Source organism: Acromyrmex echinatior, chromosome 3 (assembly GCF_024713525.1).
Source record: "Acromyrmex echinatior isolate Ae372 chromosome 3, ASM2471352v2, whole genome shotgun sequence".
Taxonomy (NCBI): domain Eukaryota; kingdom Metazoa; phylum Arthropoda; class Insecta; order Hymenoptera; family Formicidae; genus Acromyrmex; species Acromyrmex echinatior.
In genome coordinates, this window is record NC_141854.1 from 16,417,498 (window position 1) to 16,440,610 (window position 23,113).

The 23,113-nt window shown below is 33.3% G+C and overlaps 3 protein-coding genes across 6 annotated transcripts in view; 2 read left to right on the plus strand and 1 right to left on the minus strand.

Moving 5' to 3' along the window:
* On the plus strand, positions 1–3,246 carry LOC105151010 (transmembrane emp24 domain-containing protein 5). Its single transcript, XM_011064441.2, has 4 exons — positions 1–362; positions 1,385–1,581; positions 1,733–1,799; positions 2,035–3,246. The coding sequence occupies exons 1-4, from the start codon at positions 165–167 to the stop codon at positions 2,263–2,265; spliced, it is 693 nt and encodes a 230-aa protein (XP_011062743.1). The 5' UTR covers positions 1–164; the 3' UTR covers positions 2,266–3,246.
* Exn (Ephexin) overlaps positions 3,233–23,113 on the minus strand; it is a 23,658-nt gene continuing 3,777 nt past the window's right edge. For all 4 annotated transcript variants that reach the window (XM_087403929.1, XM_087403928.1, XM_087403926.1 and 1 more), the window contains exons 3-15: positions 21,604–22,723; positions 20,004–20,338; positions 18,661–19,193; positions 17,380–17,516; positions 8,143–8,676; positions 7,439–7,539; positions 6,835–6,943; positions 6,372–6,723; positions 6,142–6,255; positions 5,759–5,920; positions 5,473–5,667; positions 4,624–4,940; positions 3,233–4,240 (exon numbers count right to left, since the gene is read on the minus strand). In XM_087403929.1, the coding sequence (XP_087260055.1) occupies positions 4,032–4,240; positions 4,624–4,940; positions 5,473–5,667; positions 5,759–5,920; positions 6,142–6,255; positions 6,372–6,723; positions 6,835–6,943; positions 7,439–7,539; positions 8,143–8,676; positions 17,380–17,516; positions 18,661–19,193; positions 20,004–20,338; positions 21,604–22,723 (4,218 nt within the window). In that variant the 3' untranslated portion in view covers positions 3,233–4,031. The remainder of the gene's footprint in view (positions 4,241–4,623; positions 4,941–5,472; positions 5,668–5,758; positions 5,921–6,141; positions 6,256–6,371; positions 6,724–6,834; positions 6,944–7,438; positions 7,540–8,142; positions 8,677–17,379; positions 17,517–18,660; positions 19,194–20,003; positions 20,339–21,603; positions 22,724–23,113) is intronic.
* LOC105150994 (acyl-CoA-binding protein homolog) overlaps positions 10,085–23,113 on the plus strand; it is a 23,879-nt gene continuing 10,850 nt past the window's right edge. Inside the window, exon 1 of the mRNA XM_011064422.2 lies at positions 10,085–10,270. Within this exon, the coding sequence (XP_011062724.1) occupies positions 10,199–10,270 (72 nt within the window). The 5' untranslated portion in view covers positions 10,085–10,198. The remainder of the gene's footprint in view (positions 10,271–23,113) is intronic.

Genomic DNA, 23,113 nt, shown 5'->3' on the forward strand with positions numbered 1-23,113 from the left:
GCATAAAGCACTGCTCCGTTTTGTCGTTCTGATTGAGGAAGTAGGAACTAATCTTCTAGTGGCTCCAGTGCTCCAGTATTGCGCGTGGTCAGTCAATTAGCGAGTCTGACGATCTCGCGTGGCTTTTGCCGACGTCATTTTACTGTGATGCTCATCGAGTTGCGATGTCCCTCTTCGTACAGTTCGGCACCGTACTATTTGGCGTGTTCTCCTTAATTCTGGTTATGCCGCCGACCAATGGTTTCTCTTACGAAAATTTGCCCGCGGTCGCGATGGACTACAAGGTGCATGTTGACGCCGGCAAGGAGGACTGCTACTTCCAATATGTAAATCCGGGTGCAACATTTTACGTCAGCTTTCAGGTATCATCGGTTTGGATGTCTTTCAATGGCGAGCTGTGGTGAGCCGTTTTGGATGATGAGAAATTGGATATGAGTATTGAAATGCGACTCGCTTGGTTGACCATATGGTTGCGTGGAGTTGGAGACAACTTTTACTCGAGATATCTTCCTCTATATAATTCGGAGAGGAGCATACAACTTATGAGCATTTTGCTCTAATAGCTCATGCACATTCGCAAATTTCATGATTGTCCATCACGCTGAGAAAAACGTGATTTTGTTTTATTTTCCAGGAGATGTATATCTGTAAGAAGAGTACAAATTTCAAATTTTCGTGACTATTCGGGGATCATTTTATTTTTACATTTTCTTATGTATTTTTCTTCATAGAAACCAATAATAATTATTGCAATAATGACTCAAGAAAAAATTGGTACTTGAAATAAAAATAAAATCTTTATTCACAATTGTTATGAAACTGTCAGTATAAAAACTAATTTAAAATTATTGATCTAACTATAAATATATATATATAATATATATCTATAATATAATATATTTTATGTGTGTATATGTGTGTACAATTTTTAAATGATTGAAGCGTAACTGACAGCTATTTCGTAACAATGTCAATAAGAATTTTATTAACTTTATTTCAATATACCAATCTTTCCTTGAGTATAGCATCATAATGATAATTTTTGATTTCCATAAAAAAAAAATACATAAGAAAATGTAGAACTAAAATGATTCCTGAATAGTCATCAAAAAGTTGTACCTTTCTTTTGTATTGTAATTCTGTAAGACCTTGAAATTGATAATCTTTGTCTGATTGTATGCAAATAATTATTTTATGTCTGACATACACAATTTTTTAAGAATTTTTTATTAAAAATTGCATTTAAAGAACTTTAGTAACAGAGTAAATAGATTATAAGAGAAAGCATGTTGCATAGACACAATGTTGGAATAATAGAAAATAATTAGCATATATATGGCTATATCAATATTATATTAATTCAAGCAGTTTGTTTTAATTGTAGGTCTTGCGTGGTGGAGATGGCAAAGCTGGTTTCGCAGTAAGAAATCCAGAAGGAGTCATAGTTTATCCTTATCAATGGCGCCCTAACGCTGATTATCAGGATCAATCGTTAAATGGTGGTTATTATAGTGTATGCATTGATAACCAGTTTTCAAGATTTGCTGCAAAATTAATCAATCTGTACATCACAGTGATTAGGTAAAACAACTAATTTAACAAAAATATATGTTGTGTCAGAAAAATGAAGACATAGTAAAGGATATCTATTATTTTCACACACAATCTGTTAGTCACAATCACAGTCTGAGATAGAGTGATGAATAAATAGAAATCTTAACTGTTGTTGTAGGTATGATAAGTGGCAGAAATATACACAGGAATTAGAAGAACTGAATCTTTCTGTCGAGAACTTTACGGTACATTACAAATTAATTTATATATTAGTATATATGTATAATGTAATACATATACATATTACTAATAAATATATGTATATATTTATATATATGTATATAAATATATGTATATATGTTATATATATTATGTATATTATATAATGTACAATTAAAAATATATAATACATTATATGTTATATTATTGTATTATCATTATCTATTGTATTATTATTATCATTATCTTTCTCTCTTTCAGAGTACAATCGTGAATGTGGAGAAAAACATTAATGAGATGCTTCATACTCAACATTGGAGTAGAAGCAGAGAAGCAAGAGATTTGAATCTACTGTTGGACAATAATTCTTATGTGCAAACATGGTCGATCGCGCAAGTAACTGTCATTACGTTGACAACTATGATCCAAGTATATTTCGTCAGAAAATTGTTCGACGTGAAACCGTCTGGACATTCCAAGACACGCATTTAATACTGATGTATCGCAGTCAATTGTTTGCTTGATAAGAATACCATTCAATACATGTTGTGATAAATCTATCAATTGATCAATATCGTAATCAGTTTAGATAATGGCATAATTATAACGTATAAGCGACTTGATTAATAAATTTTTAATTAACGATTTTGAATATTCATTATTGATTGATATATTTATATGTTATTTTTATGCCATTGAAAATTCATGTGCAATGATTTTTTTAGAGACTATCTGAACGTCAAAAATATGATGAGACAAGAAATTCAAAAATTTTCTGAACATATATTTTTTTATGAGTAAATATATTTGATTTTATAAATATCTTTGGACGAACATTAGTCTCAAATAAATGGAAACAAACTTCTAATTCGCAAAAATGTAATGAAAAATTCACGTCGATATTTTGTGTCGATGTCGATTTACTTTCTATCGAAGTTAATATATTATTTATATCAATATATGTCAAATACATTGTTTTTTATAATATTTAGAAAATTCTACATAATTGCAGAATATTTCTTTCATTATTATTTAATATAATAAAAATCTTATGATATATTCATAAGTTAAGAACACCTTTTGTACAAGGTGATTCATTTTATTCTTAACAGACAAATATCTTGTACAAATGTAATTTTATCAGAAAGACATTTTGAATAAAAATTATATGATATAGAGGGTGAGAATGAATTTTTATCGAGAATGTTTTTCGATAAAATGATATATCTGAAATATTTGCCTTAAGATTAGAATGAACACTCTGTATATTATATAAGACTGTATTATGCATTTGTAAAAACTGCATTTTCAACATTCATCACAAATTTTTATTCACTTTTATTTTCAACTTTTTCAATTTCAAACATTCTCATACTTCAAGTCGAAGATATATTTAAGAATAAAGAAATATATGAAATAACGTTTATATTGTATTTGTATAAAAATAATAAATAACTCATACTTTTGTTACAACATTCTATTTTTCCTTTCTCCACGCCTTTATATACAATATACATGTAAAATATAAAATATATCATTATCTCTCGTGTCAGCTTTTTGTAACTCCAGTCTACTACAATAAGACCCGGTTGCACCAACGTTACTTTAATTTTAAGCGAGGCTTTGTTCCTGTCTCTTTTCGGTTTTAAAACAAGATAGAGAGAATTTAAAGTTTCGCTTAAAATCGAAGTAACATTGGTGCAACTGGGCCTAAAAGATTTCAAAAAATTGTTTTTCACTTTGACGATTGATGTTACATTGGCACATAAGTCAAGGTATTTCTCCGGCTACAATCGTGCTAGAAAATTAATCACGTAATTTACGAACATGCCTCTCCGCGCGTACTCTCTGAAGAGAGAAATTTTTGAGGTGAACGTACACACACGCATAAATGTCTTATCTGTGTGCACGAACACTAGTCCGCACTGAAGACAATTGAAATGTGACATCAGCATGTCCCTGTCTCGCCGTTCGGCGTGCGAGAAAAAGAATTTGCAAATTTTGAATTGCAAATTTAAACTACTCTGATTTAAAAACGATACCGCTAAGCCTCTCCATTTTTTTTATAAGGTTCCTATATTACATATTTATTTTTCAAAAAAATCTGTAGAAACTCAATTTCTCGGAGAAATACCTTAATTGAAATATTCAATACTGAAATATCGTAGAAATCGTGTATATAACAAATAATTTATTAATGATCACAATATCTGAGTGATTCGAGCTCAGATCACATTTTAATTTCGTCAATGAATCACCTAATACCCTTGTCTCGCTCTTCTTTGCTGTATTACACTGTTGCTAAGTGCTAAAAGACGATGTCGTTGCTTCAAATTTCGTGCGCGCACGTGTTCCGATGCAACCTCCTTCGTGTGATTTGCCGGAAACCATCCTTGCTCGCCGTCTAATAATTTTTCACCGTGATACCAGCCATCTGCCATTTTCCTCAATACGTTTATTACGTCCCCTAGAGAACAATATTTGAAAATTCGCTAGAATCATGATTTTTTTCATTATAACATATTTTTATGGAAATATATAATTATTGAATTATTGAGCATTATAAGAGGAAACGTTTTTTGAAGAATCAAATTTTATGAAAAAACTAATAGAGTGTACTTCTAAGTTTTCAATTATTTTTCAATTACTTTATATATATAAGAGATATTTTATAAATATTAAATTTTATATTTAATTTGGAAATTTATGAAACTCTTTAAAGAAGATAATAAATTCTCATTAAGAAAATATTGTTTTTTTTTCTTAAAGTCAAAACAATTCTATTGATAATATCTATTTAATAATATATACGGAACATTCATAAAAAAGGTTATGACATAAATATATTACCTGATTGTAATGACAACTCATCAGGTTGATTTGGCAAATATGGATATTTGGCCATAACTTGCGGGCAGTCCCAAGATTCATATAACGTTTCCCCAACTAAACCACGTTTGGGTGGTGAGACAGCCTCCAGCCATCGTTCTCGTTCTGTGTTATTTTCACACGTTAAGATGTATTCTACGTGACGACCGCAATGATTCTCCAGAAAAGTCAGTATCATAGCGTTTCGTCCGGCGAATGGCGATTCTTCGGAAGCCGACTCTAGAGCCAGAAGATTCCGTTTGCACGCGTCTATGACGGTGTAGCATTCGTCATGAGCACTGCAAAGTATTTTATTTTAAACTTCGTTATTAATAAAAGAATTTATTCGAAAAAGGAAACCTATAGAAAAGATATTGTAAAGCTTTTTATAATATAAGTTGCTTTTCTAAAAATCCATTTATTCGAGTTTTTTCTGTATAAAAATAAGGTATCTGAAAGACAACTTTTAAAACAATATTCAAAGATTTCATAAAAATCTAAACGTAAGATATTTCAAAGACATACGAATGTCTTTTTGATAATTCCATAAGACATCTCCATAATTTTAAGATGGTCTTGCTGTTTTTAATAATATCTTGTTGATATATACTGAACTGTATTATCCCTTAAAAGATATAAATCTTCTAACAATAATAATAAAAAATAAGTTAAATAAAATCAATTTTCCAAAGTAAAAAGCAAAGATTTACGACTCTCTCTCTTTCTCATAAAAATTATAATGAAACCAGTTTTGTAGAAGAAAGTTTGGTAGAAATCAGAATTACAATGCAACGAGACAAACAAACGCAATTATGTTAAATAATATCTTACTTAGATTTCAATTTCGTGACTAGAAGATAATCAGTGAGTAACAAAAGGTAGAGTGGTGTCTTGGTAAATTTCTTTCCGAATGTAAGCTTATATTCAGTGTCCGTTTTCGTCGACAATTGCACGACCGATCCACTTCGAACTAACTGCTTGCCTCTCAGCATGATTGGTTTAATTTTCGAGGTATACTCCAGTTTCCTGTGTTAAAAACATGTAACTTTTATTTCATAATACATAACATGTAAAAGAATGAATATATAATATTAAGTAATAATATAGCATACAATACCTTGCCAAAGCTTCCATTTCGGCTTCCTGTGCAGCAGCTCGCGCACCTTCGTTGCATTCAGCAACGACGTTACTTAAAGTCGATAAGACCTTTTCCCAAGATATTCTGTCCGAATTTCCCATTGATAATTTGGAAAGAATAGCGTCAGCTAATAAGGGTAGTCTACGCAAAATTATTGACGTGTAAATAATATCTTTAATTCTACATAACTCGATTAATAATAATTACGTGAAATGTAAAATTAACATATTTACATTAACATACAATACTAAATAACTTTAATATGTCAAGACAGTAATTGTGTATCCAGACAACATGTCCAAAATTGAAACACAAGGCGTCTTAAAGAGGATTATTTGATATTCATATCATATTATACCCACCTTGTAACGCGCTGCATTGGTAACATTAAGAAGGAATGTAGAGATAGATTTTGGCATGCTGGTTGCATTTCTATGCGTTTAACAGTCTCCAAGAACTTTACACCTCTCCGAGCTCTGCAATAGAATAAATATAATAACTATTACTATGACGAACAAAAATATATTTTATCTAAATCTGCTACAAAATACAAATATAAAATGCGATTTTATGACATCGCTAATTATCTTACTTGAGTTCTTTCAGGGTTGTGTCTATGCTGACTTGATTCGAGCAATACGCTACGTATGTGGCCTGACACTTTTCGGCGTGTTTCAACAAGACTTCCGATAAACCCGGCAACATCGGATCTTCTCTCCACACAGCTTCTAATTCAGCTAGGAACGTTTGCGATGCCGACAATACGCTTGGCACCCCACCAAACAATTTCTTTCTTTCGATCGGCGTTAGAATCTCATTTATTAGTATATGATTATTGAGGAACTCATTCTCTAGGACTCGAAGAGAATTTAAGTACGACGCTTCGGAAGTTAAGATCTCAAACTTCGCTTCTTGAATTTTCTTCTCTTCCGATGTTAACTTCTCTAATATTGAAATTCTTTTGCTAATTTTTTTGATATCTTCTTATTCTTTATACTTTACTACATATGAAAAATATTTTTCTAATTAAATGTACATTATATTGTTTAACTTACGTAAGAGGTCACTATGTATCACTTGTGGAGTATGACACCATAGCATTCTTTGTCCTGCTCTGGTAAGATCCGCTGTGGCTGGTTCCGTCTTCCTCATCATATCTTCTACCTGTAAATGAAAAATTATATAGCAACGTCGTGTAAAGTAGCACCGTGTTGTTCAAATTTTATAAATCGTAAAATATTATACAAAAAATAATTTGTCATCAATCAAAAAATAATTTGTCAAAATCATATAGTTTTAAAATTAAAAATTCTTTTAGTAAACCATACAATAAAAAAAAATATAAGAAAAAAGAATTAAAACTTTTATTTTTTAAATAACTGTAAAGAAAATAAGAATTCTTGTTAATTCTTCTTAATTGAAGACAGTAAAAATCCGGGCAAGAAAGAATAGGTGCTAAAAAATCTAATCGTTTATAAAAATCTAATCATTTATAAGAATTTAAAATTAATAAAAAAAAATCTCTTTACATGTTATACATATAATTAAGAATACATTAACATGTTTTATTTACAAAAATCATCAGTAAAAACATCATTGAAGAAATTTCTTTGGAAGAATGCCTCATATATGAATTTTAACTAATGTAAGAAACATTACCTCTTCGTAGCCTTCGGAATCCGATTCGAAAGCAACACGAGCCACCGCGGCTGCATAAAACTGGTAGAGAGGTTCCTGATCGGCGAGCACACTGTAATGATCTAAAATAATAATATTTTGTCAATGCAGCTGATTTCCGTAATTTATGAAAGAACAATCAAAAAATGAACGCGCATAAATCTTTCGCATAAATCTTTCTGTGTACGTTAATTAATTATAGTAGGAAGTACCATTAAAGTCCCGTGAAAGTGTACAAATGTGCGCTTTTTCGACGCGTCGGTGCAGCGAATGGAATTCTTATGCATATGAGAATATCAAAAACTGTAGAGCAAAAACTTGTTATTTGGCTGATGAAAATCACTGAATTTAGCCTATGCTTGGTAAAATCAGGTCACTTTCATAAACGCGTCAATAAAACTCGTTTTCTTTTGCGACCATTTGTAATGTCTAATTTATTATTTAAATAAATTTACATCGAATTATCTACAGAGCATTCTGCGTTCTTGAAATCTTATTGTTAGGCAACTATCTGTAATAATACTTCTGCTTTTAAGATATTAATATCCATACAATAATTTAATTTACATTTATTTATCAATTTAGAATAGCACATCCATTCGTATAGAACTCAGTATTATCGTGCACATCTTATTGTAAATTAGAAGAGAAAAAAAAGACAATTTGGAAATTCTATTGAGACTCACCGACATCGGTGCTTGTCGGAGTCCTTGAAGAATCGTCACTGCCGCTTCCCATATATTGGCTATTGGTATAAATCGCCTCCTTGACGATGCCATTGTTATTATCGTGAATGCCATCATTTCTGTTGTTCTCATCGAGATAGAAAGTCGGCGGGCCAACGATGCTCTTTCGGCTGAAATGCTTCAACCGGAAATTGAAATACTTTCCAACGTCGACGTGAGGTTCATTGACGGATTGTTCCTTGTCATCAAAGCCAGACTCGTCGACGGATGTCCGCCGCCTGATCCTGCCGAGACTGCCTTTGGTGATGCTCCAGGTTCTACGTAGCATCTTTATTCGCCTGCCCAAGGACTGAGTTAGACTGGCCTCCCTTGGTGGTGGTGGAGTCGGTCTTGTAGGACATTCCAAATAAGCATCGATCACGCGATCACTGCGGGATTGTCGCGTAATGTCCGTTTCCGTCTCTGAATCGCTGCTGAGGTCATCCGGTTGGCAGGAATACAGACTCTCGTATGTACTATCATCGGAAATGTTGTCTGATAAAGAAAAAGTCCGATCAGGAAAACTGAAAGTTATCGAGCTATCATGAGAATGTTATATCCCATTTTTCGCTCCTTTTTTAACTTTAAATGAGAAAGTGTTTTTGTATAATTGTTTGTAGAAAGGATTTTTAAAATATAGATTAATATTATATCCTAATTTTTATACTATATATATATAAGAGTTTGCAATGAAACTAAAATAGTTTTTAGATAATACCAGTGAAATCCAGGTTGTAAAAAGAAATGTAATTATAATATGTATAATTTTTAATTGATTTATAATCATAATCATGTAAAATGGATGTATAAAGCTTTAATTTTAATTTATTTAAATAAATATAATAAATACAAACAAAAATATCGTAGATTACCAGTGATCTACATAGCATAGTACAGAATAAATCATTTAAAATTATCGCAACACGAAACGTGTTAAATATCTTCAGGCTGTTGCAAGGATATATATTTGAAAAATAATATTAGATCAGGTAGAAATACAGTGCTGTTCATTGAAACGTTTTCTGACAATCAATACTTAAATTTATGTTTGTCTTATGCTCGTTTCTACTAAGTAATTTAATTTTAATTTTAGTTCAATTAACTCTTCATCTTTCTCTAGTTCTGTCCATTTCTACTGATATAATTTAATTTTAATCTTAATTCAATTACTAACTCATCTTTTTCCAGTTCTAAAAATTAGAAAAATATGAAAATCAAGGTAAAGATTAAACTTAATTTATATTGGTAAAGGTATTAATAATATACCACGAAGAAAGAAGACCCAGCAAACAAGAATGAATTAAAATGGATTGAAATTTTTTTCTAATCGAATGCGTATTTTAAATAGCGAATACTTTTTTTTGAATTTAATTGGATTTAATTAGATTCAATTGGATGCAATTGGATTGAAAAATTGCATTTCCTATTCAAAATTTTGAATTGAACAGTATTCACAATGTACAGAAAAAGCTAATATTATTTTTAGATTGAAAGGCATAGGGATATGCTTTATACAATTCCTATAAATAAATAAAAATGCATTCAGGATTGAAAAGCATTCATTTTAACATTCGTGAATCGATATTTCTGAAAATATAAATCCATTTCAATTCAATCTATTCTAGTTTGCTGGGGACTTAAACGTAACGTCAGACATCAATAAAAAATCCGCGATCGACTTTATTTTTCATCTCTTTGAGACGTTTTTAGCGTTTTTTAAGGTACCACGCATAGGTACCTTCGTGCACATAACATGACGTCTCCTGGGTATCCACATCATCGTCGAGACTGATGACGCGCAGTTGCACCAGGCCCTGAGTTCTCCGTGGCAGATCGTCGCCCCGGCCCGCCGATTTCCATTCCTCAGCGGTCTTTTGCGCCTCGCCGCCGATGAGAAGTACCGATCCGCCGCCTAGGCTGACGGCCACTTGAAATCATCCGGTTTCAAGATCAGACTCGCCAGACCAAAACCGAAGAAACCAGAGGCACGCACGCTCTCACCCACGCGCGTTGGATTATGAACATGACCAACGAGGGAACGCGAGAGGATATACTGGGAGACAACGCGATAAGGACAAACAGGCACGAGGTGAGTCAAATATGGCGAAATATGCGATCAGATTCCTCACCACAATGGAATTTCATGTCCATCGACGATGACGAACTTTCGTTTTACCGAGTTAGCTGGCAATCGATAGCTTTATGTAATACGCACGTCATCGAAAAATATATATCGAAATATTTGTTCAAACGTCCTCGAAGATTTCACGGATAAATCAAGATTCATTGCGAATCGCGAATGATGACGAGCATGAATTCGAACGAGCTTTTCTGAGAGGAAAAGAGAGTGTAGTTTACTATGATCTTCTTTGCAATCTCTCAGAAGAAAGTAGAAACTCTGATTACTTTTCCGCGCTGCTTCCCTAAGAGTAACTTACGAGCATCGTCTAGCTGTGACAATTTATGTTAAAACGAGATAGAAATTTTGATGAATTAATCCATCTAATCAAATCTACATTCAAATTGTTAACAGATACTGAGAATATTTCTTGAAAATGAACGAACCAGAAGATTCTGATCATATCAGAATTTTGTACAGTAAAAAACATTTCGTATTTGTGTTGAAAAAGATCTACTCTTAAAGTTTTAACATTCGAGTGTTAATTTAACTTAATATGATTATGTTATTTAAATTTGTATTAAATGATATTCAACGTTTTTTAATGCTAAAATAATACAATTTATAAATAAATTAGCAAATAACATAAAAATAATATGTTTTAAAACGTAAATTCCAAGATGAATGAATAAAATATGTGTTAATTTAATCATAAATGTTAATTTTGCTGAACAAATATACTTTCACGATTTGCTTACAAATTGTATCAGTAGTATCAGTATTGTATCAGTATTAATTGTCATCAGTATTTTTTTAAAATAATATTTGTGTAACCTTCTAACATATTTATCTGGCGTTAAATTAACACATAAATTTAAGTGGATTGTTTGGGAACAACGAAACATGAAATATCTTAAATTCCAAATAAATTTTCCGGTGTGATTATTTCAACTAGAATATAATAGAATATAATAGAAATCAGAAAATAGAACCAGAAAATTTTAATTTGTCCATTTTCAACCAAAATTCCAATCAGACTCTTTTTCTAGAGTAGAGATTCAGATACAGAAGATAATATAAGAATGAAATCCCATGAAATGTACACTTCATCGCATTGGCGAATATAACAAAATCATTTAGAATTGGAGTAAAGACGCAATTAATCAAATGTGAGAAAAGTTCTAAATTGAACATAGAACGCAATTAGAAAACATGTTTATTATGCCGGCGATTTCTCATCGATGGCGCGATCGACGAATCAAGGACGTTTGTGAAGGAAGTTCCGCGACAACTGCTCAAGGAACACAACAAGAGAAAGTAAAAATAACTTCATTTTAACATCATGAAAGTAAAAATGATAATTTTTATTATAAAATTTGATTGTTTATTGACGTTAAAAATTAAGATAAAGTCATTTAAATTTTTGTTTGACTTTTGTGTATTCCTTGAATGGTCCATCATTGTAGTTGTCGCTTCTCCTGCTGGAGATTCCATCATTTCGCCAGAAATCGATTGTCACTATTAAAATCGTTACTGTTTTGTAGTGCATTCTCTAAAAGAAACATCATCAAATCTGTTTCATCAGCCGGAGAGCTAGAAATTTGTCTAAAAAGCCGGAGTCCACAGCTTTTGGAGGTAAGAATCGTGATTATTCTCCAATTTGAAGATCTCCGTTCGAAATTTGACGAAATCCAGCGTGTTCGAGGACGCGGACGTGCGCGAGCAAGCAGCGTAAACGAGCGGGCCTCTCTCGTTCCTTTACCTTGCGTGTTGGGTCGTCGGATCTTCAGCGTCTCTCTCATTTCCACATCTCGTCTCGGAGCGCAACTCGACGAGACTCGAGTGAGACGCGAGTTCCGGCGAACGCGAGACGCGTCTGCGATCGATCACGCTTCGCACACGCTTTTTGTGCGACGCAGGAAAAGAGATTTTTTTCTTCGAGGAAACTTCGGTCTTCCTTGTGCGACGACTTGATTCAGGCGATTTTCGCGTTGCGAGAGAACCACAAAAGAAGCGACCGTACAGCTCGCGGCTCGGCCGTGACTGACAATGAGAGCGCGCAATTGGCGCTTTCACCTCGCGCGCTGGTTTCTTAAGGAGCTCTCACACGATCTCTTTAAAGCGACTCTCACACAATGAGCTTATTCGAAGGCTAATAGTGCAGTTCGGGGAGACGAGATTAGCGCTACATTTGTCATTCTATCTTCGTTGTTTATTAGACGTAAAACAAGGATGACACAAATAGCGCTTAAAGCGTTCAATTTAGGCTCGTTTCTATCAACGTAGATTGATTTTAATTTTACTTTAACTAACTCTTCATCTTTTTTCAATTTTGAGAATTAGAAAAAAATGAAGATTAAATTGAACTGAGATTAAAGTTAATCTACATTTGGTAGAAATGGACATAAGACTTACGTTAAAATTTTGATTGATGATTTTTTTTCTTATTTTTAGAATTAAAAAAAGATGAAAAGTTGAATTGAATTAAGATTAAAATTAAATTACATTGGTAGAAATGGGCATTAGATCTACGTTAACATTTTTAATGGTATTTTAGGGACGTCTAAGACGTGAAGTTAGTTGGATGATGAAAAAGGTAAATTATTTTTTTACAATAAACGCATATTATTTAGATTATTAATATTTTTCCCCTATGGATACAAATATTATCGGTAGATACTGCAGCTTAATATACTATTTTATGAGTAATAGAAATAGAAATTTGAAGCTGAAAGTGACATACGAATACAATATTTTTTAAACAATCTACAAATATTTCTTTTATGTTTTTGCGTCAAGTATATTTTGCAAAGTAGATTTATTATCTTTGTAGTTTAATCATTATTTTTGTATCGAATTTCTTATAAATAAAAAAACAAAATTTATTAAACCTTTGTTTTTAAAGGAATATGACACTTTTCCGAGAGCTTCAATTTTGTGCAAGAATTAAGATATATTAATTTTATGCAACGAAGAAAAACTGGTTTTTTTATCTCATTTCACCACAATCAAAGCAGCGTTTAAAAGCTGTTTGCTCTTCTCCTGCGTTCTTTTCATGGAGCGTATCTTCTCTCTTTTTAGATAAATATTTAAAATCTTTATGTCCTATTAATCATTGGATATAAAAGTCAAAGGATCTATACTCCATAGACAATAGCAAAGCAATCTGTAATATTGACAATTTCATTCTTAATATAATAATAATCTGAATAAAAGAATAATACTGTAAATAAACACTAATTTTATCAGTATGTGTGATACTAACAGAGTATCTGTGTTTAATCGTGTGAAGATCCCTTTAAAAACTAGTATCTACTCTTGGCGAAATAAGTTTACACTGTCAAGCACTAGATTTCGTGAGAAACCTCATCAAGCATTGCCGTGAAGAATAAAATGAAATCTTATTTTTCATAGAAATCTTAATTTATGAAAGTCCACTGGGTGTTCGTAAAATTCTTATCTTCCTATGGGTGCTTTACAGTGTGCACGGTGTAAAATATATCATTAGACAATTATTAAATGATTCCTTTTTTTTTTCTAAAGTACAGTTAATGTACGATGATAGACAACGCAGTATCAAGATGAGAGATTTTTATTATCGTGCGCATCAAGCGTGCAGAGAGTAACGAGCTTACAATCAAGCCGATCGTTAATACACATTCGAGGCAATGACCGTGCAAAATAAAATCGTTTTTTCATAAAACAGGACACTTGAAACCGTTTTCAATTTCTTCAATCAGCGGAAGCCGCGCAGTCGGAGCAATTCATTAAACATATTATTAATTGACATTCGTTTTCATCATATTTTATCCATCTCAAATTAATAGTCTGTTTCTTGTATAGCTTCAGTTACGTGCTTGTATCATTCAAACGGTTTAACTCGTCCTCCAATTCTTGCGTGTAAAATTACCGTTTTCTCGCTCTGCACGTCTGGCGTTAGTTCTTTTACGAATAAAACGCATTTCGCATTATAGTAGACAGCTTACGACATCCTCATCTATTGAACTAACGGCGGCCCATATGGTGATCGTATGTGCGAGGAAGAGAAAAAAAGGTAATTACGTACGCATGTGCACGTTACGTGATCACGTCTGTCGTAGCACAAATACGTGTGACGAACAAGCAACTTTTACCTGAACATTATAATACGCGATTATACGATCATCCTTACTGATATCACGGTATAATGTATTGTGCGAGCCGTACCATCGTCTTCGGCGCGGCGTTTTTATTCGCTAAATCCGCTCGTCATTCTGTACCGAGCTAGATTCCATTAAGTCGATTTTATTTGATAAGTTATATAATACGTTGCGCCATTAGAATGCCTTTTCATCAGATGACTGACCGCGTTAACATAAAAATGATGTTCGTAAATTAATTAGCGTAATTAACGTGAGGTATGAATTAAAAAAAGGTTTGAGCGGTGAAAATTTATGTATTGCTATTTCTTGCATTTTAACACGTAGTAATTATCCTGAAATATTCTATGGGCTATGAAATCTATTTGTATGAATTATATATACATTTTTGTTTTCGATAATAACAGCATAATAAGATAATTTGTAGATATTGCAACGACATTAGTTTGAAAAAATTGTTATTAACAATTATTTTTTAAATATTTTTTTTCAATAGCTGATAAAAATTATTCTTTGAGATTTTCTGAAAATTATTCTACTCACTTGGATAAAAATGATTAAATGAAGAGTATGAGAAATAAGAAAATTAAAAGAAATCGTGATAAGCACTAATACTGTAGAATTGAATTATTAAACTCCAAAGTTTACAGCACAAGTTTACAGCCAAAGTAGTTTCTCTTCTAAATTCTTTCAATTATGTCAAATGGAATAAATCAAATTCTCTTAATATTTTATTTTAAATGGAAGTATCTTAATTAATGATAATTAAAACAAATACAGATAAATATAATACAATATTGCAGAGTTAATACTTGCTAGTCTCTTTTATTTTTTTATTTCCTACCGTTTAAATTTACAAATGTAATTATTTTTTTATATATAGAAAACAAATATAAAAAATAGAAATTTGAAAAAGTATTTTAAAAAGCTAATGAAGTAATTCATTGGCTAAGGCACTGATACAATTAAAAAAAATGATTTTATTGCTATGGATTATTTATTGTATCTTTTTTATCGTCCAAGAAATAATCACATTTAATTGCCATGGTTAATTTTGTTGGCTAAAATTTCCCTCTTTCGCAGCTCGATGTGAAAATTATTATCGTCAGTGAATTATTCTCGATGCGAACGCGTTTGGTTGCGATGGTTCGCGTTCTTCGCGTAACTGCGTATGCATACCAATCATGCAGCGATGTGCAGCGGAACTCGGAATTAATGGAGAGTAGGTGCTTTGTCGTGGTACTTCGACCTTGCACGGTCTTGTCTTTTAATTATACTAAAGGTAATACTGGCGGCATCACCTTTACGCGTCGATTCAATTACACCGCCCACCGTCCTTCGACGTTCGTGATCGCGGCAAACACGATTACGGATTACCACGCCTTGCTCACTCGTTTGTTGTCTCGTTGCACAAAGTCGCAGAACTATGTCCAGCCGTGACACTGTTAAGATACGCACAATACTAATTCTTACTGTATATAGTATATAATTCTCGTCGCAAAACTTGTTTGGAGTGAAGTCGTTTCCGGCATATTAATTTCCGAACGGTGCCAATCCTGGCTTGGGAATCCCGAAGACGTGGCGAACGCTCGCTGATCAACGTCTTGCGATATTAGAAATTCGGTATCGTCATTAGGACTTTCTCAGGTATAATTACGGACTTGCATTAAACCCGCCGGAACACACGCGTTTCCAGAAAGTAAAAGTCTCACGTTCGATCTATAACATCAATTTGTGAATGCGCCTTTCGTGTATAATCGATAATAGAATCTTGAAACAAGATACTTTTATTATATTATTTAACAAGTGAGAATATCTCCTATCGATGATTTCCATGTTAGGTTATAATTATCCTGCGAAAGTAGTAAACTGTAAAATATCGGAAGAAATTTCGGATTAAAGCTCGTTTTATAGAATCAATTTGTTGGTATACCTTTTATACACATGCGATAACAGGATTTCAAGTTTTAATCATAGTATTAAATTTGTCAATGGACTTCTCACTCATCTCTAATAATAAAATAGTTTCTTGGTAGCAGCAATATATTTCTTGTCTATTTTTGTTATCTCGACAAGACAATAATAGTTTTGTCTTTTACTCAGTATTATGCGAATACGAATGTTTACAAATGCAGTATTTTAATTGTACTTTTTTTTGCCAAGAAGTTACTGTGTGAATGACGAAAAGCTTCAGCAAGACGTCACGTGTGCGACGTATCGTTCCGAAAGATTACATCATCGATGTCGAAAGTACGAATTGTTGAAATACAGTTCGAGGAAAGCTTTCCATTGGAAAGTCACTGGGTGATTCCGTGATGCGTTTGTGTAATGCATTTATAAATATTGAGAGAGAGAGAGAGAGATATATATATATATGATAGCTATATGTATAACATTCTATCTTAGTAGTACATTTTTATCGTCTATCATTAGATTACTGGTAGACTAGAGTATGGTAAGTGTTTATACAATTATAAATAGATAAGTAGTCTCATCAAAATCACTTATACATAAATCAATTAAAATCTCGACGTAAATAGAACATGATGTCGTTGGGTGCATGACCAAAAGTTAATGCACTGCTTATGTAATAAGATAAAGTGAAATTATTCTTTTTATTTTCCCGCGAATGTCACTCAACATCCTTGCAACAGACCTGAACTTATTATGTATGTGCGCTGTATAATTTTAAATAAGCACATAGTGCACTGTAGCGTTCTTCTCCGAAAGAGCTTCTCACGCAAAAATCTTACGTCTATGCGAGTCACGCACTTACGTATATCCACGCAGTGCAATTTGCAGAACGCCAGCAGTTGTTGCGGAATGTCTTCAAGGAGAGACACCCGTGTATTCTTAGCGACATTACGTGCATCATGCATTACTTACGGCACGCGCCGTTTACTCAACAATATAAGTAAAATGTCCTTCTCCAGTACTCACCATCAAGCGTAGTATCGTGGGTCATCCGTGTGATGCTTCTGCGAGATCTCCTGGATCGTTGTTTCCTAACATTCCGCGACCACCGTTGAGCAAGCTTCTTTTTGCCCGATGTGATTTGTCCTTCAGTTCCTTTTCCGCTGAAATATTAGGTTTACATATATTCGTTGCAATCATATCGAATCTAATTATAACGGCATTCAATAGTTTTTAGTCTTATTGGGTGCGTTCCACTTGACGCTCGCAACGCTCATGGAATCATTTCATTCTTATGATTTATCAAACGTTAAACAAAAACATATGATGCTTACTTAGCGTTGTGAGTACCAAATGGAAACGCATTCGTTGTATCTTTGTCAGAGTTATGATTATCTAAAATTCGATAACGTCGCATTAATCATGCTAAAAAGCTTGTTCATTCTCAGATGGAATGCGGTGATAACGATATTTAATATGATGTCGTTTCACACTGTGTTATCATATATAGTGCTATCGTGATGATGTTCTCCATATTGTGTTTTCGAAACACTTGCGACGAACGATTCGCCACGTGTGTATTAACCTCGTGGGTCCAATAATGATTAATCGCCTTTGACCGAGGTGAAGGCAATTAGCCATGTTGTTTTCAATTCCGCACTGTTATCGCTGTAACGAAGTCGCGGAAAAAATGTGTGTACCTTCGAAGCCTTATCGCGCGTGCCGAGCGAATTCTTTTCGCGATGGTACCTGCTTAGCATGTGCACTTTAGACAGGGAAATTAAACAGGGAAAGCCAGGTTTTTTAAAGACATATTAATCCGCGACTGAGTCCACATGCCATTGGATCCATATTCAAATTTTACTTAATAGAAAATTTATTACTCACATCAATATCATTACTTTATTATTTTAAGAAAGGAGCCTACGTAAGTTCTTAAGCGAAAATAATTCTTTATAATATCAACTTATTTAATAACAAAAATTAAATGTGTGTTTTGATTATAGGTTTCTATAGGTTATTAGTTTGATTAAAAATAGATAAATGAAAGTCTAATGGATCCACGACGTTAAAATTAAATGTTTTTCACGGCACTTAAGTTAAGAGTTAAAGTCTCATTTGCGTATTTTTGGTATAAATTTCGCGATGTCTTTGACATGGCTTTCGCAATCAAATATCGTGGTGTCTCATCTTTTATTGTTCACGAAAGATGAATTATTATATATATTGTTCGCGTTTTTGTTTCCCACTTTTGCAAATCCTGAAGTTTTCCCACTGAAGTTTTCTCTAATTCCCACGCTTACTTACCGCGGATCATTGCTCTGACAAGGGCAGTGTGAGGCGCACGTGGCTTCTTCCAGGTCCTCCCACTCGGATTCCTTGCCGTTCACCGAGATCAATCCTAAGACAGAGCCGGGTGTGGAGCCGGCATAAAGGCTATTGACACGTTCCTCGCCAGGCAGGCCGACGTCGTCATATACATCCAACTCGTCTCGTTCCTCCTCATTCAGATGACTTTCGCAGTCCACGCTGGAATATTCATTGTTTGTCGTTGAGAAATACTGATCATCGTTCGCTGTTGAATCAAAACGCGACGTTTCCGCCGCGTTCTGATTCTTGGACGTTGCTCGCAATTCCACGGATGGTTCTTCGCACGATGTTTCGTCGTTGATTTCCGGTATCAGATAATCGTTCTCGTCGATGGTTTTCAAACTATTTTGCTGGAAGCTAAGCGGTATCACATCGTCATAAATCCCCTCGCAGTCCTTATTAGTATCAATATCGAACGTTTCGACTTCGAGATAAGTGGTTGGTGGTCCCACGTCGTCGTAGTCGGATTCCTGATAAGAAATTCATCATCATGCATTCTTTTTGTAATTTGAAGAAATAAGCGACGGATGGGTGCATCGAATATATCGACACGTATCGACACCTTCGCGAATTTTTGATGCAAAAAAGGCGCGTACGATTCTGAAAGCGAAATTTGAGAAGTGAATCAAATTACACATCGTTCGTGATACCCTATTTCCGCCATTAATTTGTAAGCGTGCGATGAGAATCGATTATTCGACATTCCTTTTCACCTTCGCTGACAGTTACCAATTTAATGCACTACGTGATTTAGCAATCGGGCGAAAGCTAAGCTCGCGCGTTGATGTTTGCGAACGTTGTTTCTCTCAAAAATGCGTAATATTACCTAATAATTATAATTAAGTTAAAATCTTTTTTTTTTTCAATAAATTACTTGAATTATAATAAGTTAGTAGTCAAGTTCGTGTGAATACACAAATATAACAAAGTTTTAAAAAAGATCAAGAAAAGAGCAATCAAAATTTAAAAAATTAGATGTTAATTTATTATATCATTCTGAGCTTTTACTTGAATTAATTTTTAAATTTAAGATATTAAACTTAAGATATTTTCTTGACTCTAAGATTTTTTTGATATCAATTTTTCACGCAAATGTAATGTCTTTTAACCAAATAAATAAAATTCTTCCTTGAAAAAACTGAACTTCCATAGCTGTTGTGCGGAAAATTTATCACTTCAAAATGTTCACATATCGTTGCTGACAGGGTTACGTTATTCATAGAAATTATTTTCTATCCTGTTGATGTTTGCAATAACGAAATGCATACAATAATTCATACCATTTGAGTGACGAAGTTCGACGGTCCGACGTCATCGTATCCTTCGCTATCGGTGTTCTCATCGTTTTCCTTTGGAGCGTGGCATGTAGCGACCGTGACGGGTTTGTCATTTGGAAAAGTCGTTTTTGTCCCGTGATTGCTCCACAGAAAGCTGCAATTGGCCTGTGGCAATGCCGCAGGGGAAGATTCGCAGACTGGCTCGTACGTTTCTTCCGGCAAATCGGCCTGATTCCTAGCGATTTTCACCACCTGGCTGGACTCCAAAACTTTCGCCGCCTGTGAGTCCCTCGAGAAATCGCTCTGTATCTCCGCATACTTCGTTCGATCACTCTTATCTGTAAAGGGTTCTGTCATCAGAATCTTATTTTATGAAAGAATTTTTTCTTAGTTTATCTTAAAAATATGATAGTTCTGGGACAACATTGTATTTCCAAGAATTTTATGTAAATTTCTTTCATTAATAAAACTACAATAAAATATAAAATAAGTTTGATTAATTTTATTGAAATGCATAGTAAAAATCTTTAAAATATTGTATTGTACCACAACTACTACATTTTCAGGGTGACTTTTAAAAGATAAGTCTCTCCGCATAGATATCGTTGAACGTATGCAATCAGAAAAGTTATTTTGCATGAACAAACACAGATAGCATCTGCTCTCGTATTTTATAAAGGCGTTTCAGAACACTATGTGTAACTTTAGAAGTTGGAGGTACAAGAGTAATAAAGAAGGTTTGTATAGATATTTATATTAGCGTTTAACCTTGTTTCTGAGTTACAGACAATTTTGTAATTCAATAATTCGAAATTATACTAGCTGAATTTATATTATAAACTAAATAATATAACTGACACTGAACTTTCATTCAGCTAATACTTATTATCAATATTCCACATCTCACCGACCGTTTGTAAATATTTTCATAATGTTCATGAATCTGTTTGTAACGAGATATAAAATTATTGAGATATAAAATTGTCTGATGTAGCTTGGATACAAAGTCAAATAAGATTAATACTTATTCAAACATTTTTTATCATTCAATTGGAATTTCATTTTGGAAGGTAGGTCTACATGTTTTGAAATATGTTTGTTCTACATGTTTGTTTTTTTTAATCATACTATTTACGAACTTTATCACAGTAGCTTTCTCGTAGAAATGTTAAATATAATCATATACGTACATAAATAATTTCTTAATAAAACATGTAATTAATACTTATATTAAATATTTTTGAAACATAATTTGATAACTAATTGATAATATCTGCATTTAAACGCAGTATTAAAATCTTTGAATAAAAATGAAACACACACACAATGTAATTAATCATAAAATAATATTAATAATATTCTTTTATAATATTCTTTACTTTTTTTAGTATTGTTATAACAACTATTAATTTTATTGGAGATAGAATTATTATACATTTGCTCAATGCTTTCGATTATCCGATTCGACGGCAATACATGCATGTATAGATTCAAGCACAATTGCGCAAATCAAGCCGCACTTGAGCAAGGCGATATTTACATAAATTCTTTCACGATAATCGAACTCGACAAAGAAATCTGACGATGTGTCAAGAGAACGTACCCGCGATGCTATCAACGGCTGATTGACTTTGCCCAGTTTGCTTAGAAATTATATCGCCCGCAGGAGACATTCTTGCAGCGGCCTTGAGCTGCTCGATGTTTCCATTCTTGCACTGCTCGTTCTTTCTAACAAGTAGAGGTAACGTAGCGCATATCTGCTGATGAGTAATTACGATCTGCTCCAGATCCAATCCAAGAGAGTTCTGAACTAGACTGGGATTCGTAGCAGATGCCACGTGAACGAAGTTCGTAGGCGACGAGATAATCACGCTTCTCAACTCGTCTCTCGACAGACTTCTAGTCTTGTATGAGTCCGAAATGTTCGAGAAAGGTGCCGTTTGCAACGATCTCAAGGAACTCAGTGAACTGCTCAGAGCATGTTTCTTTTTTAGCTTTTTTTTCTTCTTCGGCTGTTTCACTAGGTGCCTCGGTACATAGTGCAGCACGTTTCTAGTGAAGCGTCTCTTCTTTTTCTTCTTGTGCCATGACGATACGTCATCATTCTCGTCACTCGTGATCGATTCCGCGTCTTGCTTCGAGTATTTCACGAAAGAGTTCTCATACGTGGTTTCTTTGGTTGCTAGATCGTTTATGAATTGTGATTTTGTGATTGTTTTCGAAGGTATTGGAGAATTTTTTTCAATCTTGTAAATATGTGCAATAGATTCGGAAACTGTCTTCTCTAGGACTTCGAAATCGTGCATGGATGCCTTGTAGTCTGTTATACTAATTTTTTCGTAGTCGCTGGATGTATTAGAGCTTCTTCTTTCGACTGAGCATTTTTCTTTCTCACATTGATTTTCAGTAAGATTGGAATCATCGCGAGAATTCGTCTCCGTTTGTGTATGTATTGAATCGCCATTGTCGCTATGAAAATCCTTAATGTGAGATTCTTCTTTCGTAGATGATCTTGTAGAAAATGGACTTTCTACAGTATTTTCTACGCCTGTCGTATTTATTGATGTCTGAATTTCCTTTTCGAGAGTATTCTCAATATTGCATTCGGTTCCGGAATCTAGTATTCTGGTGGCACGAGTCGTTGACTGGTTCTCCGTTTTCGTAGAAGAGAAGGCCAGGCACTTGGAGTAACTTTTCCATTGATGACTAGCTCCGGATTTCACCTAATGACGAAACGGGAATAATTAAATGGATGACTAATTACATCGGTGCAAGCATCTCAAAAGAGAAAGTTACCAAAAAATTAGGAAAAATTTTATTTTATGGTAATAATTAAAAAATATGAATATTCTTATGTTACTGAGCCGTTCCTAATACATGTTTTTAAAATATAATAATGCAATACTTTTCTAAAACAAAATTTATTATTTCTACAACTATAATAATTATTATTAAATTATTAAATGATAATCACAAAATTCCATAAAAAGAATGTTATAATGAACATAGATATAATTTTTCTCGTAATAAAATATTTCATTTTATTGCGATAAAAGTGCGACATTCATCATGTCTAAAGTGAAAGTTTCGTGGTTTTTTTACGAATAACAATA